Genomic DNA, 19,207 nt, shown 5'->3' with positions numbered 1-19,207 from the left:
TTTAGCGCTGTTAGAGGTACTTGTAATGAATATGTCAGGGCACATTGTACACATCATTAAAAATGTGTAATATATTTATGGTGGAAAATAAGCATTTTTAAGGTTGTAAAACTCCTTAATGCACCTTTAAACACCTGCCTATTTGAATGTGCCTTGTGTTGCTCTCAACTATAAGAGGCCACCGATTCTATTTTTTTTCTAATATACGTGAATTCCAAAAGATATAGAGAGCTGTGTCTATATCTATCTGAATAGATTGTGTAATTTTAGACCAGCGGTGTTCATTTTATATTTAAGCTGTATCAAAGATGGTCCAGATTTCAGCACCATGGACAGCGGATGATCTGAGATTGACAGCTGTCAGGCTGCATTTGTGTGTGCATGTGTGTGCGTGCGTGCGTATGTGTATTTGTTCTTCAGAACGAGTTTGTGAACTGGTTTGTGACTTTATTCTGCTTTCTGAGGCATATAGGTTTGCTTGGCTCAATAAAAGTGAGTATTAGTGTGTTGTTTGATGGCAGCATGAGATATTGTTTGAATGGTAACATTACTATCATAAGGCCCATCGAGAATGCTCCGCCCCCTCTGTACTGAGACCCAGGCTCCGCCTCTGCTATGCTGGATTCCATGTCGTCAGAAGCACTGAGGATTGCATGTAAAAATAAAGACTATGCAATGAATAAAAACTTTTTCACTCATGGCAACAAGGTCAAACATGCAAATTTCTTTTTGGACTTTGCAAATCCTCTAACCAAATTCAAATGCAGCAGAAAGATTCAGCGTCGTTAGACACCAGCCCACACCGCGTCCCTCCAGCAGACCAGCCCCTCCTCGCTGTTTTCCCTGCTCATTTGCGTGTTGTCCCTCCAGGTGCGCTCTGGCGCTTTGGCAGTGAAAGCAGGCGGCTCCAGGCTGCTTGTCTCCGCCCTGCGCATCTCGCATCGCAGGGGAGTGCCTCTGCCTCTGCGCCGCGGACATCCGACACACACATCCTCCTCCTCCTCCCGATCTCCTCTCTCTCTCTCTCTCTCTCACACACACACACACACACACACACACTGAAGCGGACTCCTGTCTCTGCCGGTGTTCCCTCCGCCGCCTGCGCACCATCTCCACCCGCCGCCCGCTCCGGTAGGCCTGACGGTAAGTGCGGCTGTTCGGTTTGGGGATTTTTTTTTCCTCCGTCTCTTTTTCTCTCCGTGTTTTCATCCACTTATCGTCACGACACAGCTGCGCCTGGGCTGATGGTGGCAGGTTTCAGGTACACAGCGAATAAGAAAAGACGAGATTTCATTTATCCGCGCGCGCCGGGTTTGCGCGTAAAGGGAGAATCATTTAAAAAAAAAAAAAAAAGGGAAGAAAGCGGTGATGGAGATGTGATGGAGAGCGATGTCACCATAACAACACGCTCAGAGGGTTTTAATAACGACAAGACGGCGATGATGAGGATGAGGATGATGATGATGAAGGCCTGTGATGAAGCAGCTGGCTGCAGGATGGAGGCTGGTGGAGGAGACAGGCACCGGGCGGCCGACCTACTTAGAGCCATTAGAAAGATGAGGAGGATGAGGGATGGTGATGAAGAGGAGGAGGAGGAGGAGGAGGAGGAGAGGAAGGAGGAGGAGGAGGAGGAGGAGGAGGAGGAGGAGGAGAGGAAGGAGGGGGAGGGAGACAGCTTCCTGAACCCTCCTCCTGCAGGAGGGTGGCCGGGCCGGGGCCGGGGCCGGGGCAGGGGCAGGGGCAGGGTGGGGCAGGACGGAGGCTGTAAAGATGACAGGCTGCCATGCATCCAGGATTACGGACTCAAACATACGCTGAATATTATGCAACTCTTTATAATCAGTCAACTACACACCTATGTTGTTCTTTTAGACCAGGTGCGTCTAAAATTCTTAATTTCCACAGTAACTAAATTCAATTCAATCTACTCATAACATGTATTCTTAAAGTGGATTTTATGTTTGTTCCTGATTTTATGTGTTTTTTAATGTTAATTGTCTTAACTCGGCGTTTATTCACAGCACTCAGGTCCTCTGTGGTTGTTTTAAGCGTTATAAATAAACTTGAAATACATTTTATAATGTTGAAGAATATCTAAATAGATAAGTGTTAACCTGGATTTTCTGTCCTACTATAAAATGTCAGCTGAATTCAGAAAAATGGCCTGTTTTCTGTGCACTGAGATTATGTTCATCTCCATCATAATTTCAAATTAAATCCATTCATCAGGTGGATGCAGGAAAACTCTTCTCTACTAAAGCAAGATGAGAGTACTTCACTCAGTGTTTAAATTAATTTTGAAATGTATTCAGTGATAGACGTCTCTTCATAATCAGCAGCTCAGAATAAACTGATAGAAATGAAGCCGTTTCTGATCACTTGTCAGACTTTTTTCTAAGTCATTGCTTTATAAATTTTCCAAAATCAAAGCCAAAGGGACCCCAGATACTTCGAGGCAACCGTCCGAACTCCATCCTGCCTCTGCTGTCAGTGGATGTACTGAAATATTGAAGACGTCTCACTGGGTGACGAGCGTCTTTCATTATGAATAACTCAGACCTGCTCTGCACTTTTACATCCGGCGTTCAAACACAGCAGGGGACTAAATGTGTGTTAATCCCAGGAGAGCAAAAACTGCTGGATTTAATTTAAGCGGAAAACAAATATGGACATGTTCGGACATTTATATTTCATCGGCATGAATAATTGATTCGAGATGGAATGAAGAATTTTCTTTAATTTGAATTACGATTCCTGTACGATATAGAACAGTCTTGACTTTGAAGTTGAATTTTGGCATTAAAATTATAGAAAAACTGCTGATTTAAACTAAGGAGGGGGACATGGTTCAGTCTCTCTGAAGATTCAACCTGTCACACTTTGAAAACGCCGCTGAGGTTTATTGAGACGCTGGAAGCCGTCTGAGCGTTTACCTGAAGGATCCTCGTGGAAATGTTCATAATGGCGGCGGGTAAGGCCATTAAAGAGGGGGTAATAAGAAGACGATGAAAAATGTGCCTCAGTTTGTTGCTGGTGTTGATAATAATAGCAGCTAAATTTAGAAGCAGCCACTGTGAGTCAGGAGAACAGAGCTATTATGCAACATATTCTGTTTTAAAGCTTTCAGGATTCGTTCCTCACACAGTTTAAAACTCTTCTGTCAAAGATCGAAACTCATGTAATCACATCTCAATCCATCATTTGAAAGAAATGCCTCCCGCAAGCAAAGTGAGCTGCTGCTGAATCGGCTGCGTCGCAGCGAAACGTTTTGCAGATTTTCGATGTGGCGTCTGTGAAGCGGAGCTCCGCCTCCTCACTCGCCTGCTGTGTGTCTGAACAGAAGCTGCATCATGGAGGAGTTAGACGTCCCGCAGATGAGGCGAGAAGTGGAGAGCCTCCAGTATCAGCTGGCCATCAACAGAGAGAAGTCCTCCATCACTGTCACAGAGTGAGTCTGCACCATCCACACACACATATATACACACTCACTCTCTGCAGAATCTTGTGCAACACATCTGTACTCACAGAATGCGTCTTTCATCTTTTTTTTTTTTTTTCATGTTATTTTAAGGCTGGTGAAGTGGATCGAAGGTTGTGTTTGTGAAGATCCCTTCCTGAACCCCGAGCTGATGCGGGCCAACCCCTGGGTGGAGAAGGGCAAGTGTGTGATCCTCTAACGGTCGCACACAGCCACACACACACATCCACGCACAGACAGACAGACAGACAAACAATCACGGATGCATACAAACTAGAGAAACCTGCACTCCTCCACAGCCACGCTGCACTAACTCACACTCACGCACATTGTTGCTCCCATCATCTTTATTTGGAGACTCCTGAATGCCCTTACTTTACACATGTGTGTGTGTGAGTGTGTGTGTGAGTGAGTGTGTGACACCAAGTAGCTTTTTAGAGGTTTGTTTTAATGGACTGCTGAGCAATGTTCAACACCTTTTTATTGGCTCTTTACACCGTCAATCCAAATAAAGACTGTTTTCAATTTAAACGAAGCGCCGTGCAGTGATTCATGTTTCCAACACTGAACAAGTACAGACGACAACGAGGCAGTTTAAAGTGTGTGTGTGTGTTACAGTAGTTCTCTGATGTAGACGTTCCTCCTGACGGCGTTGGACATGCCCTCGTTGAACCTGAACCACACGTCGCTGTCGCCCACCGCCGTTCCCATGGCGAGAACGGCACACCTCTCACCTGCAAACAGGAAACGGGGATTTGATTGGTTCCCTCGGGTCCCGCTAAAACAAGAGAGGAGCGATGTTCTCCTTTAAAGTGACGCCAAAAGATTAGTTCAGCTGATTGATGATGATCGTCAAATCTTCAAATTGCTCGTGCCGTTTGACTAAAAGGTGTATTTTGTGACTGGATAGTTCGGTTAATGTTTTCAACGTATGCACCACGGTGTCGAGCTCTGCTGTGGAGAATTCATCACTGGAAGTGGGAACGCACGTTTGATTCGCTCCGGCGTGTCGGACCCGGCGGCCGCTCCTCCCCTGACCTAAAAACAGCCCCGGCTCCGCGTTTTCCACCTCCATTACTCTGCCGATCAATTTCCGGGCAGCACTATTCTGAGTCAGGTCAGTGATTTTATGTCTAATTGTTACGACCGCAGAGCAGTAAAATCTGGGCCTGGGAGACCGGCTCTCCCTCCGGAGGACAGCTGCCGTCCTCAATTTTCCCTCCGCTTAAAAGGAACAAACCGCACTTCATGTTGATGGAGAGAACGATAAATACTTTACACTCACAAAAGCAGAGAATAGATGACTTATGTTGGATATTAAAAGTTCCTTTTTTTTTTTTTTAATAACTGACTGAAACACAGAGTCAAGGAAGCACAATCTGTTCAAGATTTGAGACGGCGGCTTGAATAAAAACTATCGATTCAACACAAACTAACAGAAGGAAGTGGTAGAAGAGTTTCACTGTTTCTACTGTGTTCTATTAAAACCTGGAGCCTGATCTGAGCCGCTGGCAGTTCTCATCTCCCGCCGCAGGGGCCAATATAGAAACATTACATAACACACATCAGTGATCACCTCTGGTGTGTTTGGACCTGATGTACTCTGTGGCACAGCGTGTGTGTGTGTGTGTGTGTGTGCTCTCTAAGTTAGCTGGATAAATCAAACAGTACCTGTGTGTGAGGACGGCTCAATTTTCTGAGGCTTGGGGGCGACGGCTCGGCCGAAAAAGTCCACCTCGGGCTGTGGGACACAGACAGGAGAGTGAGGACGAAGCTCTTCGGCTCTGAAAGCACCGCCGCTCAATAACAAGGTCAACATCAGCAGAGCAGCGACACTCATTAGCCTCATTTTACTGCTTTCACCATGAGGGACTGGAAGGCAGCGGCTTCTCATTATCCTCATTTCTGCCCTCTAGAGGCTGCAGCGCTCCTCTACTGAACCATCAGGAAGGTGCTGCTGGCTGTCTGAGCTCCCAGTGGTCAGTGTGGCCAGGCAGCTCCACCTACAGGTCCAAACTCACACCTGTGACCAGCCTCCAGCCAGTAGATCATTCTGCCAGTGACTGTGCAAACATCGAATAGTGACATGAATAGATCCAGAGGGTTTGTGTGCAATAAGTCTACAGCAACTCTTTGAACACCACCATGTTCAAGGCCCTTCTGTCCCAAATACTTTTACCTTACAAGCGAAAACAAACAAAAAAAAAAAAGGATCCACTGGTGGCATTTTACTGTCATCCTTCATCATCAGGATGGTTGTTCTGTCTGAGCTGAGTTTGCGTGTTCTTCGTGTGTGTGTGTGTGTGTGTGTCTCACCCTGGACTCCACTGTGGTTTGTTTGACGATGTTCTCCAGCCTCTGCTGATGGTTGCTGGTTGCTTTAGGGCCGGCGCTCTTTTTTTCATTCACTTTCTGCATCACACAAACGCGGCAGATTATAAATACATTAGATTATTATCACACACACACACACACGGTGACCCCGCTGAGTCCAGGATGCACGTCCTCTCTCACCCCTGCAGGGTTTCGTTGCAGCATCAGCTGCTCGGCCCTCCTCATCTTCTCCTGCTCCATCTCCCTGCTGATGGTTTGCTTGGCCTGGTACGTCAGCTGGCGGCGTGGAGGCAGGCCTGGAAACCTCACCACTTCCTCCACTCGCCTGGAAAACACACACACCACAAACAAACACATGTTTTACTGGTCCACTCACAGAGGTGAACCCCGTTAGATCAGTAAACAGAAGAACAAAAGCTTCCACTCTCGGTGCCACGGCTTGTGTTTTCCAGAATAAAACCCTAAATTTGTCATTCTTTAAATCCTTAATCCTCTTACCGCTGATCTCCAACACACACACACACACAAACACACACTCTCACTCAAAGGCTGATGGACGAACTAAATGAAATGAAAACAACTATATCTTCCCATTTACCATTTATTGCAAATGCTGTTTAAAATACATGAGGTCTGTTAGTGGTTTTTTTTTTTTTTTTTTGGCAAACTACAGAAAAAGCCTCTTGGCTGAACTGTCCTTTCACAAATATTCTCAACAGCCTCTGGCCCATAACATCTGTGGCTACAGAGCTCCAAGCACCGACTGAAATGACAGTTTTCCTTCCATTGTCTTGGACTTCAGTTCAGGTGAGCAGTGCACCAGGCAGGAATTTAACCATCTTCTACAGGAGTGACTGCTTTCACTCATCCATCGACTGAAAACACAACAAGAAAGTTCAACAGAGTACAAACTGTGAAATACTCTGCATCTCTCTCCTTGTAGTCAGGAGAAACTTTAGGAACTCAGCAGGTTTCTGACCAATCACGACGCAGTCCAAAAAAAAAAAAAAAAAAAAAAAATCCATGATCAAATCCAATCACTTCCCGGTGCCGGCGCTGGGCGGACTGTTCTCATCCGTCAGAGAGTGGCGTTGTGGTGTGCCAGAGAGGGCAGGTACAGGAAGGTGTAGAGGAGCAGCAGCAGCAGCAGGGCCAGCAGCAGCGGCAGGCCCCAGTCGTTGGTGACCAGGACTTCATCGCAGCGGGCCTGCAGGAAGGAGCCGTCCTGGGCGTCCTGGGCCGGCATGGCTGACAGGGACAGCTTAGCTAGCTCATCCCGGCAACGCAACGCTCCTGCTGCCAAAAAGGAACGAGAGCTGCCAGAGAGTCAGAGTCTCCGGAGGTAAAGGGTCCGGATCGGAAGCAGAGCGGCCGTTTCATCCCAGACGTCCTCCTGCTTCATCTTCCCTCGAGTCGCTCCATCTCCACCTGTACCCCACTGGCGAGGCTTCACTGTTTGCTTCTGTGATTCACCACTGAGACCATCATACACACACACACTCACTCACACACTCCAGGTGTTAAGGGGATTAATCTCTAAGCCCTCATGCAGTGTGGACAACAGCAGTGACCTTCAGCACCCCGCAGGCACACATCAGCTCTTCATGAGCTCACCTACACTGTCCAGTAGAGTGCAGCAGCGTGTGTGTGAGTGTGTGTGTGTGTGTGTGTGTGTGTGTACTCACGGCTCCAGTATGTACGTGTACTGCCCCTCGGGTGTGCGGTCCTGCCTGTACGAGAGGTTGTAGGCCAGCATGGTGTTGATCAGCTCATGCATTTGCTCCTTCTCCCTGCTGCTGAACAGCTGCGGATTCACCTGCACAAAAAACACACAAATAATAAAATAATACAATAAACAATAACGCTAATAAACCCAGATCAGCTGCAGTTTATGCAGAATTGAATCGTGTTGCATCTGAAAGCAGACATGTTGGTGTTTGATGCTCGGGAGGGTTTCACCTACAGGCCGCAGTTTGGGACAGATGATCTCCAGGAGTAGTGTTAGAATATCGACGGTCAGGCTGAGCTGGCTGATCCTCGTTCTGATGCATGCTGGGATGTCAGCCAGCATGGTGGACAGAGCGTTCCTGCTGCTGAGGAGACGGGAGGAGGCCTGGAAATGACGACACAACGCCTGAAATATCTGAAGAATGTGTTGAAGCTTCCGGTTTTTAATGATCGTCATAATGGTGTGTGTGTGTGTGTGTGTGTGTGTGTGTGTGTGTGTGTGTGTGTGTGTGTGGGGCTCGTACGTCGTGGTGGCTGTGAGGATAGCTGATGCGGGGCACGTGTGTGTGAGCAAACAGGAAGTGGAAGGTGACGGACAGGAAGGGCAGGTACTTCATCAGAGAGAAGTTCTGGTTGTGCAGGATGACTTGGTTCAGGCGGTCTGAGAAGGACAGCCAGTCCAGAGCCTCACACACACTCTGCAGGTTGGGGTCCCTCACGCGCATGGACAGAAAATTATCATATAGACCCTGAGGAGAAGCAACAGAGGACATCCTGAGTCCAAATGTGTTCAATCTGTGCTGATATGAAGGCAAAAAGACAATAAAAAGTAACAATTTCCAAGGCCGAGTTTCTGACCTGAGAGACCTTCTCGTAATCCCCGTTGGACATCGCCAGATCGAGAATGTGCTGGAACCTCTGACCTCCACCTCCTGCAGCCATCGCCTCCTCGAAGTCGTCACCAACACGTTTTCTGAAAAGCACAACTCGTGTTTAACACGACATTAAGGCTGACAGCTAAGCAGATAGAGACGGGAGGTAGCTTTAATCGAACTGATGGCATCTTTCACTAAGCAGTAACAATATGTTGTTGTACGATGATAGGAGTTTCAAATTTTATTTCCTCGAGCACAAAACAAATGCGTTAAAGCGGCAACAAAACCCAAAACTCTCGAGTTTATTTTGAGCTTTTAAAATCTCACAGTAGAAACGTGTTCTTCAGTCTGAGCTGGTTTGTTCTCCTTCCTGCAGAAACAGTACGCTTGTATAGCTTCGTCTCAAACTACGACTGCAGCAAGTTTGTTGTCAGTTATAAAAAGAAATGTAAGAATGCAACCTTTGTTTCTTCCTGCTTTATTGACGTGGCTTCATCAATTCAAGAAGTTCCCTCAACTAAAGATCTAATTAAATGAAATATTAAAATGTTTTCAGAAATCGTATTTCTTCGACTTTCCCATAAAATAAAATCATAAAGAATAAAATAATAATAAACAGTAGAACTATGAAGCTTATTCATACCAAAACTAAAACACATGGAACTTTGACTAAAACTAAATAAACGAACTTCTCCATGCACGTGGAATTCAAGTTCAAATGAAACGATTCACATTAAGACAAGAACAACTCTTCTCTGAGTGCACAGACACGGCGGCGGACATACTGTACCTTTTGGTGCGAGGTAACTGGAAGATCTCCTGCCACAGGTGGAACAGACCTTTGTTCTGGTCCTTCTGCCCCACAGAGACGCGCTGGATGGTTCTGGCGTCCAGCTGCTTGTGGCCTCGACCGTGGAGGAACTGCACAGAGCAAGATGATCCTTTCAGGAACACGTCTACAGGTCTCGCAGTTCAGAGAATGATTGTTTTTGAAGTCTTGATTTTTCTTTTAGTGGTTAAAATGAAGTTGAATTTCAGTCTGCTGCTCTGTAGGAAATGAGGCTGTGAGACAGAGGAGTGGCTGCTGGACTGAAACAGCCTCACCTGCAGCGTGTTGATGCAGGACCGGATGTCGTTGTCCGTCTTCTCACACAGAGACATCAGAGCGCCCGTGTCTGCTTTCAGGCCCTGTCGGACTGAGATCTGCAGAGAGGAAAAGCAAAACTCCTCTTTAAAAGTCGTGTCACTGCGTGTTTTGACATGTTTGTGATGGCGTGTGTCCCGAACCTCAGAGAGTCTCTGAACGAGGCGAGAAGGCTGAGTCTGAGGGAAAGACAGGAGGAAGGCCTGCTGCCGGAGAGGCCTGAGAGCAGGAACGTAACTGCAAGAAAGCAGAGTGAAGCCAAGTGAACAAAACTGGCTGACAGAGAGGATATTTCATACATATTCGACAGTATTCTGCATCGCTATGTGTCGGTTCCTCTCACAGGTCGTTACAGATGCAGATGATCGGTCGCAGCAGGATGGGCTCCTTCTTTTTTTTCTTTTTGGCAGTGTCTGAACCGGCCTCTCCGCCGTGTCCGTCCTTCCTGTTCAGAACTGCCAGCAGTATGTTGATGGCAGCCTGTCGGTCGTCATCACAGAGGAGAAAAACTTTACAACTGCACTCATGTATCTTTTCAAAACTCCTCTGGGGACACTGACCGCGGGCGCTCCGTCGATCTCGTCGATGATGAGGCAGTTGGGCCTCTCGTTGGCTCCTAAGACGGACTTCATCTGCGTCGCCTGGTCGATGCGTTTCTGGAAGACGTCCGCGCTGCGATCGTCGCTGCAACGACACGCGGAGAGCCGCTCAGGCCGCCAGCAGAGGACGTCTACTTACCGCCAGGCTCTATTCACTGTGTCTCACCTGGCATTGATCTCCACCACATTGTACCCAGCATGCTTTGCGATGACGTGAGCCAGAGTGGTTTTACCCAAACCTGGGGGACCCGACAAGAGCGCCACCTGCAGAGGGAGGAGGATAAATGATACTGAGTGACGACTAAATACATGAAAATCCATCAGACGACGGAGCTGCTGCACCTTAAACTTGGGCCTTTTGTACTGATCCAGCTCGGCCTCCAGCAGCTCCTCCGTCACCTCGGTTTTGGTCTTGAAGCGGTTCGGATTGGGATTTCCCTGATTGGGTTTGAAGGAGCTCTGATTGGCCGCCAGCCTGTCCGAGCGAGCGGGGCGGGACTTCCTCTCCCTGCCGAACACGACGGTGTCCCACAGCTTCAGCCACTTCAGCAGACAGCGGTTTGTAAACTGCGGTGAAACGAGGTGAAGGCGCGGGTTAAAAGCTTGGACAGACAGAAAAGCACGTGGCCTGAATGAGGCGCCGCTCGGCACTGACGTCGTCGCTGAGGAGCTCGGTGTAGTGGCGCGGGGAATATCTGTCCACCCACAGCCGAGACATTTGTCCGTCTGAGTCTTCAGGATCTTTGTTCTCGTCGTTTTCTGTGTCTTCAGGCTGAACGAGCGCTTCGTTCACACTGCTGCGGCGTCACAGAGAGGAACAAAGGAACAGTTCAAGCCCCAAAATGTGACGTGAATCCTAATATTTCTGTGTATGTAGATACAGGTGTGTGTGTGTGTGTGTTTTTTAAGTTTACCTGGTCAGCAGCTCTGTCAGACGCTGCGACTCCTCCACCAGCTGCTGGTGACGCTGCAGCATTTCAGGGAAAAAAGAGACACTCAATAAAAGCAGCAAATATAAAACCTTCAGGGTTCATTTCTAATTTAGTTTCTTCAAATTAAGTTAATGCGTATTCAGCTGCTCTTTATTTACATTTCACATACTTTATTTACAAGTCTGTTTGGTTTAAGAAATAAAAAAAGGAACACATCCCATGGAGAAATGATGGCAGTGTGGTGCAGAGCGAGGTGGCTCACCCTGTCCGCCTCCTGCTCTCTGAGCACTCGGATTGGCACCGAGAGCAGCCCCAGTTCCCCCAGGAAGTTTGGCACATTTCTGGAGTTCACCGTCTGCAGACACAAAGTAAAACCCATCATTCACCCCAACGAGCACCAGACAGTACAGAAGTGTGATTTCTGGATTTAACACAAACTGCTGCCCAAAATGTGCAACCGGCACCACAGACGAGCGACTGAGGAGAGTTTAACCTTTGTTCCCGAGTCTTCTTTCTGTCTGAGATAGATCCGGCTCCCCGATGAGTCGGTCACGCTGATGTACTCTCCTTCTAAAGGAGGTCGCTTCAGCACATGGTGGGAGGCCGGCGGTCCTGTGGGGGGTCGCCCGGGAGACTCCTGGAGAAGAGCAAAGCCGCTGATATCCAACGCAGCAGGGTTCGACCTGAAACACAGGGAAACAAGTTAAGGATGTCATTCAACGTCATTGCACTTTAAATGTCATATTTTAATTCACATAACACTAATTGTGTTTGAATTATCACTTCACATTGAAGCAACAACCAGAAATACCAAACTTACATTGGCTTCATTTTCATGACTCCATTTTTGTTTTTACATATTTATATTTTCATGTGAAAACTAATTAAATCCAAAGAACAAACAAAAATAAATTTATTTTTTGTGACAATAAGATTCATTAAAGGTGCTGTAGGCAGGATTCCACATCTCCGCCATCTTGCTTAGGGTTACCTAAGCAAGATGGCGATTTGACCCATCTAAGATGGCGATTTGAAACCCAGCACAGCCAATCCTGTCCTGTTTTCTCTGACTTCACGCCCTTACGCAAGTTAAGCCCCTCACACAAGAACGTGCCACAAACGCCCCTCGACCAATCACGGTTAGAGCCTCATGGGCTCTTATGATTGGTCAAAGATACCTGGAGCTGTCGAGATTCCTTTTCAGCTCAGAACAGAGACAGATGGAAACACTGCGCCCTCGCGGTACTGCAGTTATACTACACTCCTAAAGGATTATCAATGGATGCTCTAACATTTAATCCAAAGAATACACAGAAAAATTAGTACTGACTAGCAAAATCCTGCCTACAGCAGCTTTAAATCATCCAGTGCCCGTGTCTCTCTCACCTTGCGATGCTGGGGGGCTCGTACTGCTCCGGAGAAGACGGAGGCGTGATATCTTCGCTCTGCAGCAGGACGGCGCTCGGCTGTGTTTCGCCGAAAAGTCGTTTGACCACCCCGGCATCCTGCTTCATCCGCTTTGACTTTGGAGCTGAAAATCATAACGTCGTAATATTAATGAGACACAATGAGGGATAAATAAATAAAGACGGACTCTTCACAGGTGAACTCACTGGTGGTTTTATCATCCAACATGTGCCCAATGTCTGAGATGTTGTCTCCTTGCCATCGATTTGAAGATTTTCCCACCGCAGAAGAATCTTCTGAGAATCACACAGTAATACTTTTGTCATTTCAGAGGAGATAACACAGACTTACATAACAATCTGAGAGTTGTTTTTAACTCAAATTATAACATCAAGCTACCCAACAATCATATGCAACTTTATCATGGATCACTTTCCCACAATATTAAAAATGGAAACTTGTTTTGGTACAAAGGAGGACGCCGAGGCCTCCTCCAGTTGGATTTCCATGATAGACAACTGATGGGAGGCGACCAGGCAGCAGCCTGGAGAGAAAACTCATTTCAGCTGCTTATGAACTAAAATTCAAATTCATTCACAATTTGTGAATGTGGAGATGTGCAGTAGACAAAACAAGAGAGTCAGCTCCCCCTTCTCAAACCACAACACTGCAGCCAGCTGTGTGAATCTGTGGTCAAACTCTCATCACTCGTAAATAACTAAACAAGACACCTGAAGTAAATATGCTTGCTTCATAATGAGAGATTATGGGGTCGCTCTATGTAAAAGTAGATGTTTTTACTTTTCTCCAGACAGGATGGGATGCATGCTGATGGCATCAGCTAAATCTCACTTATTAATGATAAATTCATAAACTATGTAGTGACTGCTGATTCTAGAAAACATTGTACAGTAAAAATAAAGCAACATTTGTTCATAATCACAGCCTATATAAAATAATCAGTTTGGTAAGTAAAGTGCAAATAATAAGAAATGATGACAGATGGACCTGGCTGCAGCTGCCTACAATCAGGTGGATGAATACTGTACTGCATGCTTCTCCCATTTCTTTCCAAAATACCAAAGTCATTAAATAACTAATGTCCATTTAGATCTTGTGTTTTTTAATGAGTTGGAATATTCAAAAAGTTCTGGGTTTGAGGTGCAGAATGTTTAAATACTTGAAGCGCTTGGGGTGGTTATTGGGAATGAGGGCATTTTAACACTTTAATCTGAGTTCCCTGGCCTTGATGGGCAGCGCTCGGCTCTCTGAGGTTTGCTGGACTCACCCTCCATCTGAGCCATCGCCTCCAGCTCGTCCGCAAACTGCTCCTCAAAGTTGTCTTCTATCTCAAACAGCTCGTCGTATTCGTCCATCGTGTCTTCTACAAGTTCTAAATCCCAACCGAGACCATGCAACAACCTTTCTATAGGAGAATTAAACACAGAGCTGCCGTTTTACTCTGATGTTTCCGATGTGTTGACAAAAGTTCCCGGCAATTTTTGGTCATGTGGTACTACTTCCGGGTCACGCCGCCGATCTGTGCTCTGATTGGCTAGTTGAACTAGCAACATTTTCCAGGTCATGGCCAAAAACTACATATTCCATCTTGTACCACCAGAGCTACTGCTGCATGTAGTGTATGCATGGTTCCAAGTCAAAGTCACAAAAGCAATAATCATTGAAAATATGAAAATTAGGAAAATTTAAAATGTGCAAAAAATAAATTGTGTGGATTATACACAGTTTGACCAGAGGGGGGCGCTCAAAGCTCAAAACTGCTGGCCAGCTGCAGCACTATTAGAACATGATAGAATAGAAAGAAATAGAATAGAATGGAATAAAACAGAAGATTTAGTTTTAATGAAGATAATAACAATTATTACAAACTTTTGTGTTAATCCATGTTAATGTTGCCTCAAGCAAATGTGTTGCATTGATTATTTTATTCTCTAGGTGGCTTTAATTATTTCCTCTTGACCTGTCCTCCAAAGTTTTGGATTGATGCAGCAACATTAAAATTGAAATTCCCACTTTTTGAAGTCATCTTTAAATATTTGTTGAAACATTTTTGAATGGAACTATTTTTCACTATCCTGGTGATGGCAGATCATCCTTATCTCTCTCTGCGGACTCATACAGTTTTTCCTTCAGAGGTTACATTTACCAACATTAAAATTAAATGCTCCCAAATGTTCTCACTTTCCAATAAAAAGCTGAATAAAGGCTGTCAGAAGAATCGTTTACTGCTAATTAGGACATTAAGATGTTGTGATTAAAGATGAATTTGTCGTAAAATCCATTATTGAGATGAGACTTTTTACAAGAAGGTTCCTTTCCAATTCACACACTCTGAGGCAGACGTGGCTCTGAGTGAAGGTCAGTATGTTAAAATGGGAATACACAGGACAAGGAACTGTTTAGAGGAGAAACTATATCAGTGCCCACATTTATATTTTCCATAAATAAATTTACCAAACAGCATTTTAATGCTGGTTTTTTTTCAGCTTTTGCACATGGCTAATGACATTATTGCCTTCTAAAGAGAATTACATTGACCTATAAATTACTGGAAAAGACTTCCACATTAAATGATACATCCATCCAACACCTTTACTACTGCAGCTACTACAACTCTGGCAGGAGTAGAGCTTGACCAGATCCCAGTAACAATTGGCTAAAAGTAGAGTAAAACACAGATGTCATCGAGCTGCAGGGAGTGAACAGCTCAGGGAGAGCTTTTCATCCACACTCCTGTTAACGTACATCAAAAATCTGTCTTAAATACGCATGTTTTTAGACTATTAAAGCAAATCAAAGTAACAAGTAACACAAGCGCACACAGGTAGAATGTGCAAACTCCACATTGCAAGGCTTTAAAACCTGGATCTGATATTCTTGCTTTAATACAAGAGGCCTCAACACCACCTGTGTTTCTGCATTAAAACTGATAACAGTTTTGCAACATGAAAACTAGTTTGGAGCTTAAATTAGACTTATGCCGGAACTTCTGACTTCACAAAGACTTTAAATCAGTTTCAATAAGTTCATTGGGCTCACAGTTTTTTTTTTTTTTTCCGTATTGTGTGTGTGTACGTAAATCTGTACATCCATGTATGCATGCATGTGAGTGTGTGTTTGTGTGTGAGCGAGAGATTAATGATGATGTGTGTGACGTCAGGCTCTCTCCATCACCACCATCTGCTCCTTATGGTGGACAAACACCGGCCAGCAGTTTGTGTGTGACACTGAGTTAATTTCACATCGGGGAACACAAAAGCAAACTCAGCTCTCTTTACCTCGTCCTCCTGAACTTCTCGTTCTCTCGTGTTGCTCGACCCATGAAGAAAAATGCACAGGTGTCTACAGAGTCAATAAACACTTCCTACAGAAGTGTAAAAAAAGATACAGATACATTTTCAAAAGACTGTTGGTTTGTGGTGAAACCATTGATTGAAAAAAAAAAGGCTGATGTAATTTTAGTGTTTTAAAAAGAAAAAGTGAATGTATTTCACATTTTACACATATGATTGTGTAAATGAAATCTTTTTTAAAATTAAAAAGACATTATTGTTTCGATGACTCCAACATATGTTGACAGATTTCCTGACTACCACAGTATCATGAGTCCTGTGTCACCTGATTCATGCCGGTACTAATCAAACAGCCGGGAACACTTGAAGCTTACAGTCAGGAAAGTCCCATGTCACACTATTGAACACATTTCACAGGACACTAAGAAGCAGTCAATACAGTTTCCACATGAAAATCAAAATGTCATTGATAAAATAATTTGGCATCCCTTGTATGAACTGGCACATGGATGACGTAATGCTTGGAAAATCAGAGCAATCAACACATGTTTGCACAGGTGCTGCAGGCGATAGTGATATCTTTTTTATTTACTTGATGTATTTTTTTCTGACAGAGTGCATCATTAAGAAATGTAATTTCTTTCATAGATGCTGAAATCCCATTACCTTGAGTGACATTTAAAATCATTGGGAGCTTCCTAAAATGGGATGTTTCCAGCTCCCTGGAAGGATTCTTGTTCAGTCTTTGGGGCAGAGATCCGGGATTCTTTTCCTGGGATCTGTTCGATCTACTCTTAAAGTTTGAGGGTCACATTCCCTCCATACTGAGGCTCCCTTGGAGACCACTGTTATCCTCATTTTCTGACGTTGTTTTGACATAACATTTGGGTTTTCTGACCTGAACTCCAGCAATGAGTCATTAGTTTGTCACAGATGGCCATCAGTCGACTTGGCACAATAGCTCCTTGCTTGAGACTTTTTTGTTATTTCACCAGTTTTCAACTGCTAACCTATGTGAGGGGTGTTCTGTTTTCAGCATACTTTGACCTCAAATGAAGAAATCACTGGGAGTAGGAGGGAGCACGATAAGGACCTCTGGCTGTCTTGGTTGAAATGCCTCTACAGTATTGCATCAGCCTCTAGTCCAGTGCATTTGGACTGGCACACAGCCATGGCGGTCCCTATTTTCAAAAAAGAGGGCTCAATAATGTGTGTCAGCTACTGGCATATTGTGCCACACAGAGGCGGAGCCTGGGTCTCAGTACAGAGGGGGCGGAGCATTCTCGATGGGCCCTTATGATAGTAATTTTACCATTCAAACTTCATGCTACCATCAAACAACACACTAATGCTCACTTTTATTGAGCCAAGCAAACCTATATGCCTCAGAAAGCAGAATAAAGTCACAAACCAGTTCACAAAGTTGTTCTGAAGAACAAATACACACACACACACACACACACACACACACACACACACACACACACACACACACACACACACACACACAACTGCAGCCTGACAGCTGTCAATCTCCGAGCGTCCGCTGTCCATGGTGCTGAAAACTGGCTAAATCTGTACCATCTTTGATACAGCTTAAATATAAAATGAACACAGCTGGTCTAAAATTACACAATCTATTCAAATAGATATATACACGGCTATCTATATCTTTTGGAATTCACGTATGTTAAAAAAAATACACTCAGCTTCCTCTTATAGTTGAGAGCAACACAAGGCACATTCAAATAGGCAGGTGTTTAAGGCCACAGCATTCTGATGAAGATAATATTTTTGAAGGTTTCACTGACTCACCAATGGCTCCGATGTTAGGTTTTGGGTAGTAGGCCTACCGCTAGCGGCTAGCATAGTGTTTAGCATACTGTTGAACTTCCCTCCAAAGAGTTCAGATAAAGTGCAAAAGAAAAAAGTCGTTCATGCCGCACAGCCAATCAGCGCTGGTTTACAGCTCTGATGCATTCATGGACAGTCGTAATGTCAGAATTGGCAAATTGGAGCCCACAATCATATGCGTATACCTTCTGGCACACACTGCACATTTTATTATAATAATTTGTTTACGAGTAAACGTGAACACATCACATGAAACGGGGCCCTATGACCTTGTGGGCCCTGGGGCGACCGCCCACTTGCCCCCACTCTGGCTCTGCTACAGGTGCCACACTTCTCTCCTCAGAGGAGCCGGAGGGGGGGGGGGGGGCAGTAATTTGTAGGTTTCGGTCATGCGACCCCATGTGGACTAAGTGGGAAAGACGATGGATGGACGGATGATCGTTTGACACCTGAAAAACATCGGTGTTATGCAGTACAGAAACTTGAAAGTGAACTGAATGGATGATAATAATCCTTAAAAATATGAATAAAGCCAAGTGTAAATCAATTTAGCATTTTTTGTAAACAAAGTGAACAGATTTGTGGTTCACGTTTACTTTTTTCAGATGAATTCTTCTTGCTTTTTTTGGTCGGGGGGGGGGGGGGGGGGGGGGGCTGGAGGAAGGTAAATCAACTATGAACAAGTCATATTTTTAAGCAAAAAAATTGGAGTTTGGAGGCACTTCAGTAAAAATATAGGATTAGCCTTCTAATAGACCCCAGTGTCTGTACAGTGACTAAGAGTAGCTGGAAGAGACAGAAGCTCAGGTCCACTGACACTGACCCTGCTGAGCACTTACCACAAGATGTTTGTGTGTTTAGACGCTAATGATTATAAACTTGTCATTGCCAATGATTGACCGTGTGTGTGTGTGTGTGTGTGTGTGTGTGTGTGTGTGTGTGTGTGTGTGGACTCCGGTCCACATGAGCATCTGCTGTACTCCACTCCTCACCCATACTGTGCACTCCATTATCCCCTAGCACAGAGTGTGTGTCAGCGCTGCAGGTGTCACATTAAGGTAATGTGTTTAATCATCAATTCAGGCAAGGTACTGCCCTCTTCACGCCTGCAGGACACACACACTCTCTTACTTTCTGTGGCACCAGAGAGGGAGGACTGAGGTTCAGATGAGAGGGGACCTTTTACCGAGGACCGGAGTGTGTTTCAGTGTGTTTCGGATGGGAAAGTAAACCTTCGCCGTGGTGGGTTGTAGCTTTTTAGGAAGTGTAACTTCTTTCCCCGAGAGGTTTCAGATTGTGGGAGTGTGAAGTCAGTCGTCCAATGAGATTGCTGTTGCACTGGTGAAAGGCTTTGGTACAGCAGGTGTGTGGCTGCAGGTGTGCATCTTATAAAAAGTGAAGATGTCCAATTCCACCAGCAACTTCTACGCCTTGTCACAGTCCTTCAGCTTCTCTGACATTATAGTCATAGCAACTTACTTTCTCCTCAACCTCGCTGTGGGCATCTGGGTAAGAGTCACGACGCATGTCTCTGTTGGTGTG

At 45.2% G+C, this 19,207-nt stretch overlaps 3 protein-coding genes across 5 annotated transcripts in view; 2 read left to right on the top strand and 1 right to left on the bottom strand.

Moving 5' to 3' along the window:
* The first annotated feature begins 983 nt into the window (after positions 1-983).
* On the top strand, positions 984-17,305 carry LOC115390936 (guanine nucleotide-binding protein G(I)/G(S)/G(O) subunit gamma-13-like). 2 transcript variants are annotated; one of them, XM_030094988.1, is made up of 4 exons: positions 984-1,143; positions 3,341-3,448; positions 3,572-3,682; positions 17,253-17,305. In XM_030094988.1, the coding sequence occupies exons 2-3, from the start codon at positions 3,351-3,353 to the stop codon at positions 3,675-3,677; spliced, it is 204 nt and encodes a 67-aa protein (XP_029950848.1). In that variant the 5' UTR covers positions 984-1,143; positions 3,341-3,350; the 3' UTR covers positions 3,678-3,682; positions 17,253-17,305. The 2 variants fall into 2 exon arrangements, with proteins under 2 accessions (XP_029950848.1, XP_029950847.1); XM_030094987.1 differs by lacking the exon at positions 17,253-17,305 and having other exon boundaries at positions 3,572-3,731.
* Positions 3,627-19,207, bottom strand: part of chtf18 (CTF18, chromosome transmission fidelity factor 18 homolog (S. cerevisiae)) — a 20,733-nt gene continuing 5,152 nt past the window's right edge. The window contains exons 1-22 of one of the 2 annotated variants that reach the window (XM_030094981.1): positions 13,786-14,603; positions 12,704-12,793; positions 12,477-12,621; positions 11,584-11,773; positions 11,353-11,445; positions 11,073-11,125; positions 10,814-10,955; positions 10,501-10,725; positions 10,325-10,422; positions 10,120-10,243; positions 9,903-10,039; positions 9,703-9,796; positions 9,520-9,618; positions 9,206-9,336; positions 8,399-8,513; positions 8,065-8,289; positions 7,776-7,925; positions 7,498-7,628; positions 5,993-6,137; positions 5,795-5,890; positions 5,150-5,219; positions 3,627-4,212 (exon numbers count right to left, since the gene is read on the bottom strand). In XM_030094981.1, the coding sequence (XP_029950841.1) occupies positions 4,091-4,212; positions 5,150-5,219; positions 5,795-5,890; positions 5,993-6,137; positions 7,498-7,628; positions 7,776-7,925; positions 8,065-8,289; positions 8,399-8,513; positions 9,206-9,336; positions 9,520-9,618; positions 9,703-9,796; positions 9,903-10,039; positions 10,120-10,243; positions 10,325-10,422; positions 10,501-10,725; positions 10,814-10,955; positions 11,073-11,125; positions 11,353-11,445; positions 11,584-11,773; positions 12,477-12,621; positions 12,704-12,793; positions 13,786-13,873 (2,763 nt within the window). In that variant the 5' untranslated portion in view covers positions 13,874-14,603 and the 3' untranslated portion in view covers positions 3,627-4,090. Of the gene's footprint in view, positions 4,213-5,149; positions 5,220-5,794; positions 5,891-5,992; positions 6,138-7,497; positions 7,629-7,775; positions 7,926-8,064; positions 8,290-8,398; positions 8,514-9,205; positions 9,337-9,519; positions 9,619-9,702; positions 9,797-9,902; positions 10,040-10,119; positions 10,244-10,324; positions 10,423-10,500; positions 10,726-10,813; positions 10,956-11,072; positions 11,126-11,352; positions 11,446-11,583; positions 11,774-12,476; positions 12,622-12,703; positions 12,794-13,785; positions 14,604-19,207 lie in introns of those variants that run through there. The other variant, XM_030094983.1, reaches the window with a different exon arrangement.
* The window catches only part of slc5a10 (solute carrier family 5 member 10), a 27,007-nt gene continuing 26,866 nt past the window's right edge, over positions 19,067-19,207 (top strand). The window contains exon 1 of the mRNA XM_030094986.1: positions 19,067-19,174. Within this exon, the coding sequence (XP_029950846.1) occupies positions 19,067-19,174 (108 nt within the window). The remainder of the gene's footprint in view (positions 19,175-19,207) is intronic.

The sequence above is a fragment of the Salarias fasciatus genome, chromosome 6, assembly GCF_902148845.1.
Source record: "Salarias fasciatus chromosome 6, fSalaFa1.1, whole genome shotgun sequence".
NCBI classification, from domain to species: Eukaryota; Metazoa; Chordata; class Actinopteri; order Blenniiformes; family Blenniidae; genus Salarias; species Salarias fasciatus.
The sequence above is the reverse complement of the archived record's forward strand: the minus strand, read 5'-3'. Positions and strand labels throughout refer to the sequence as shown.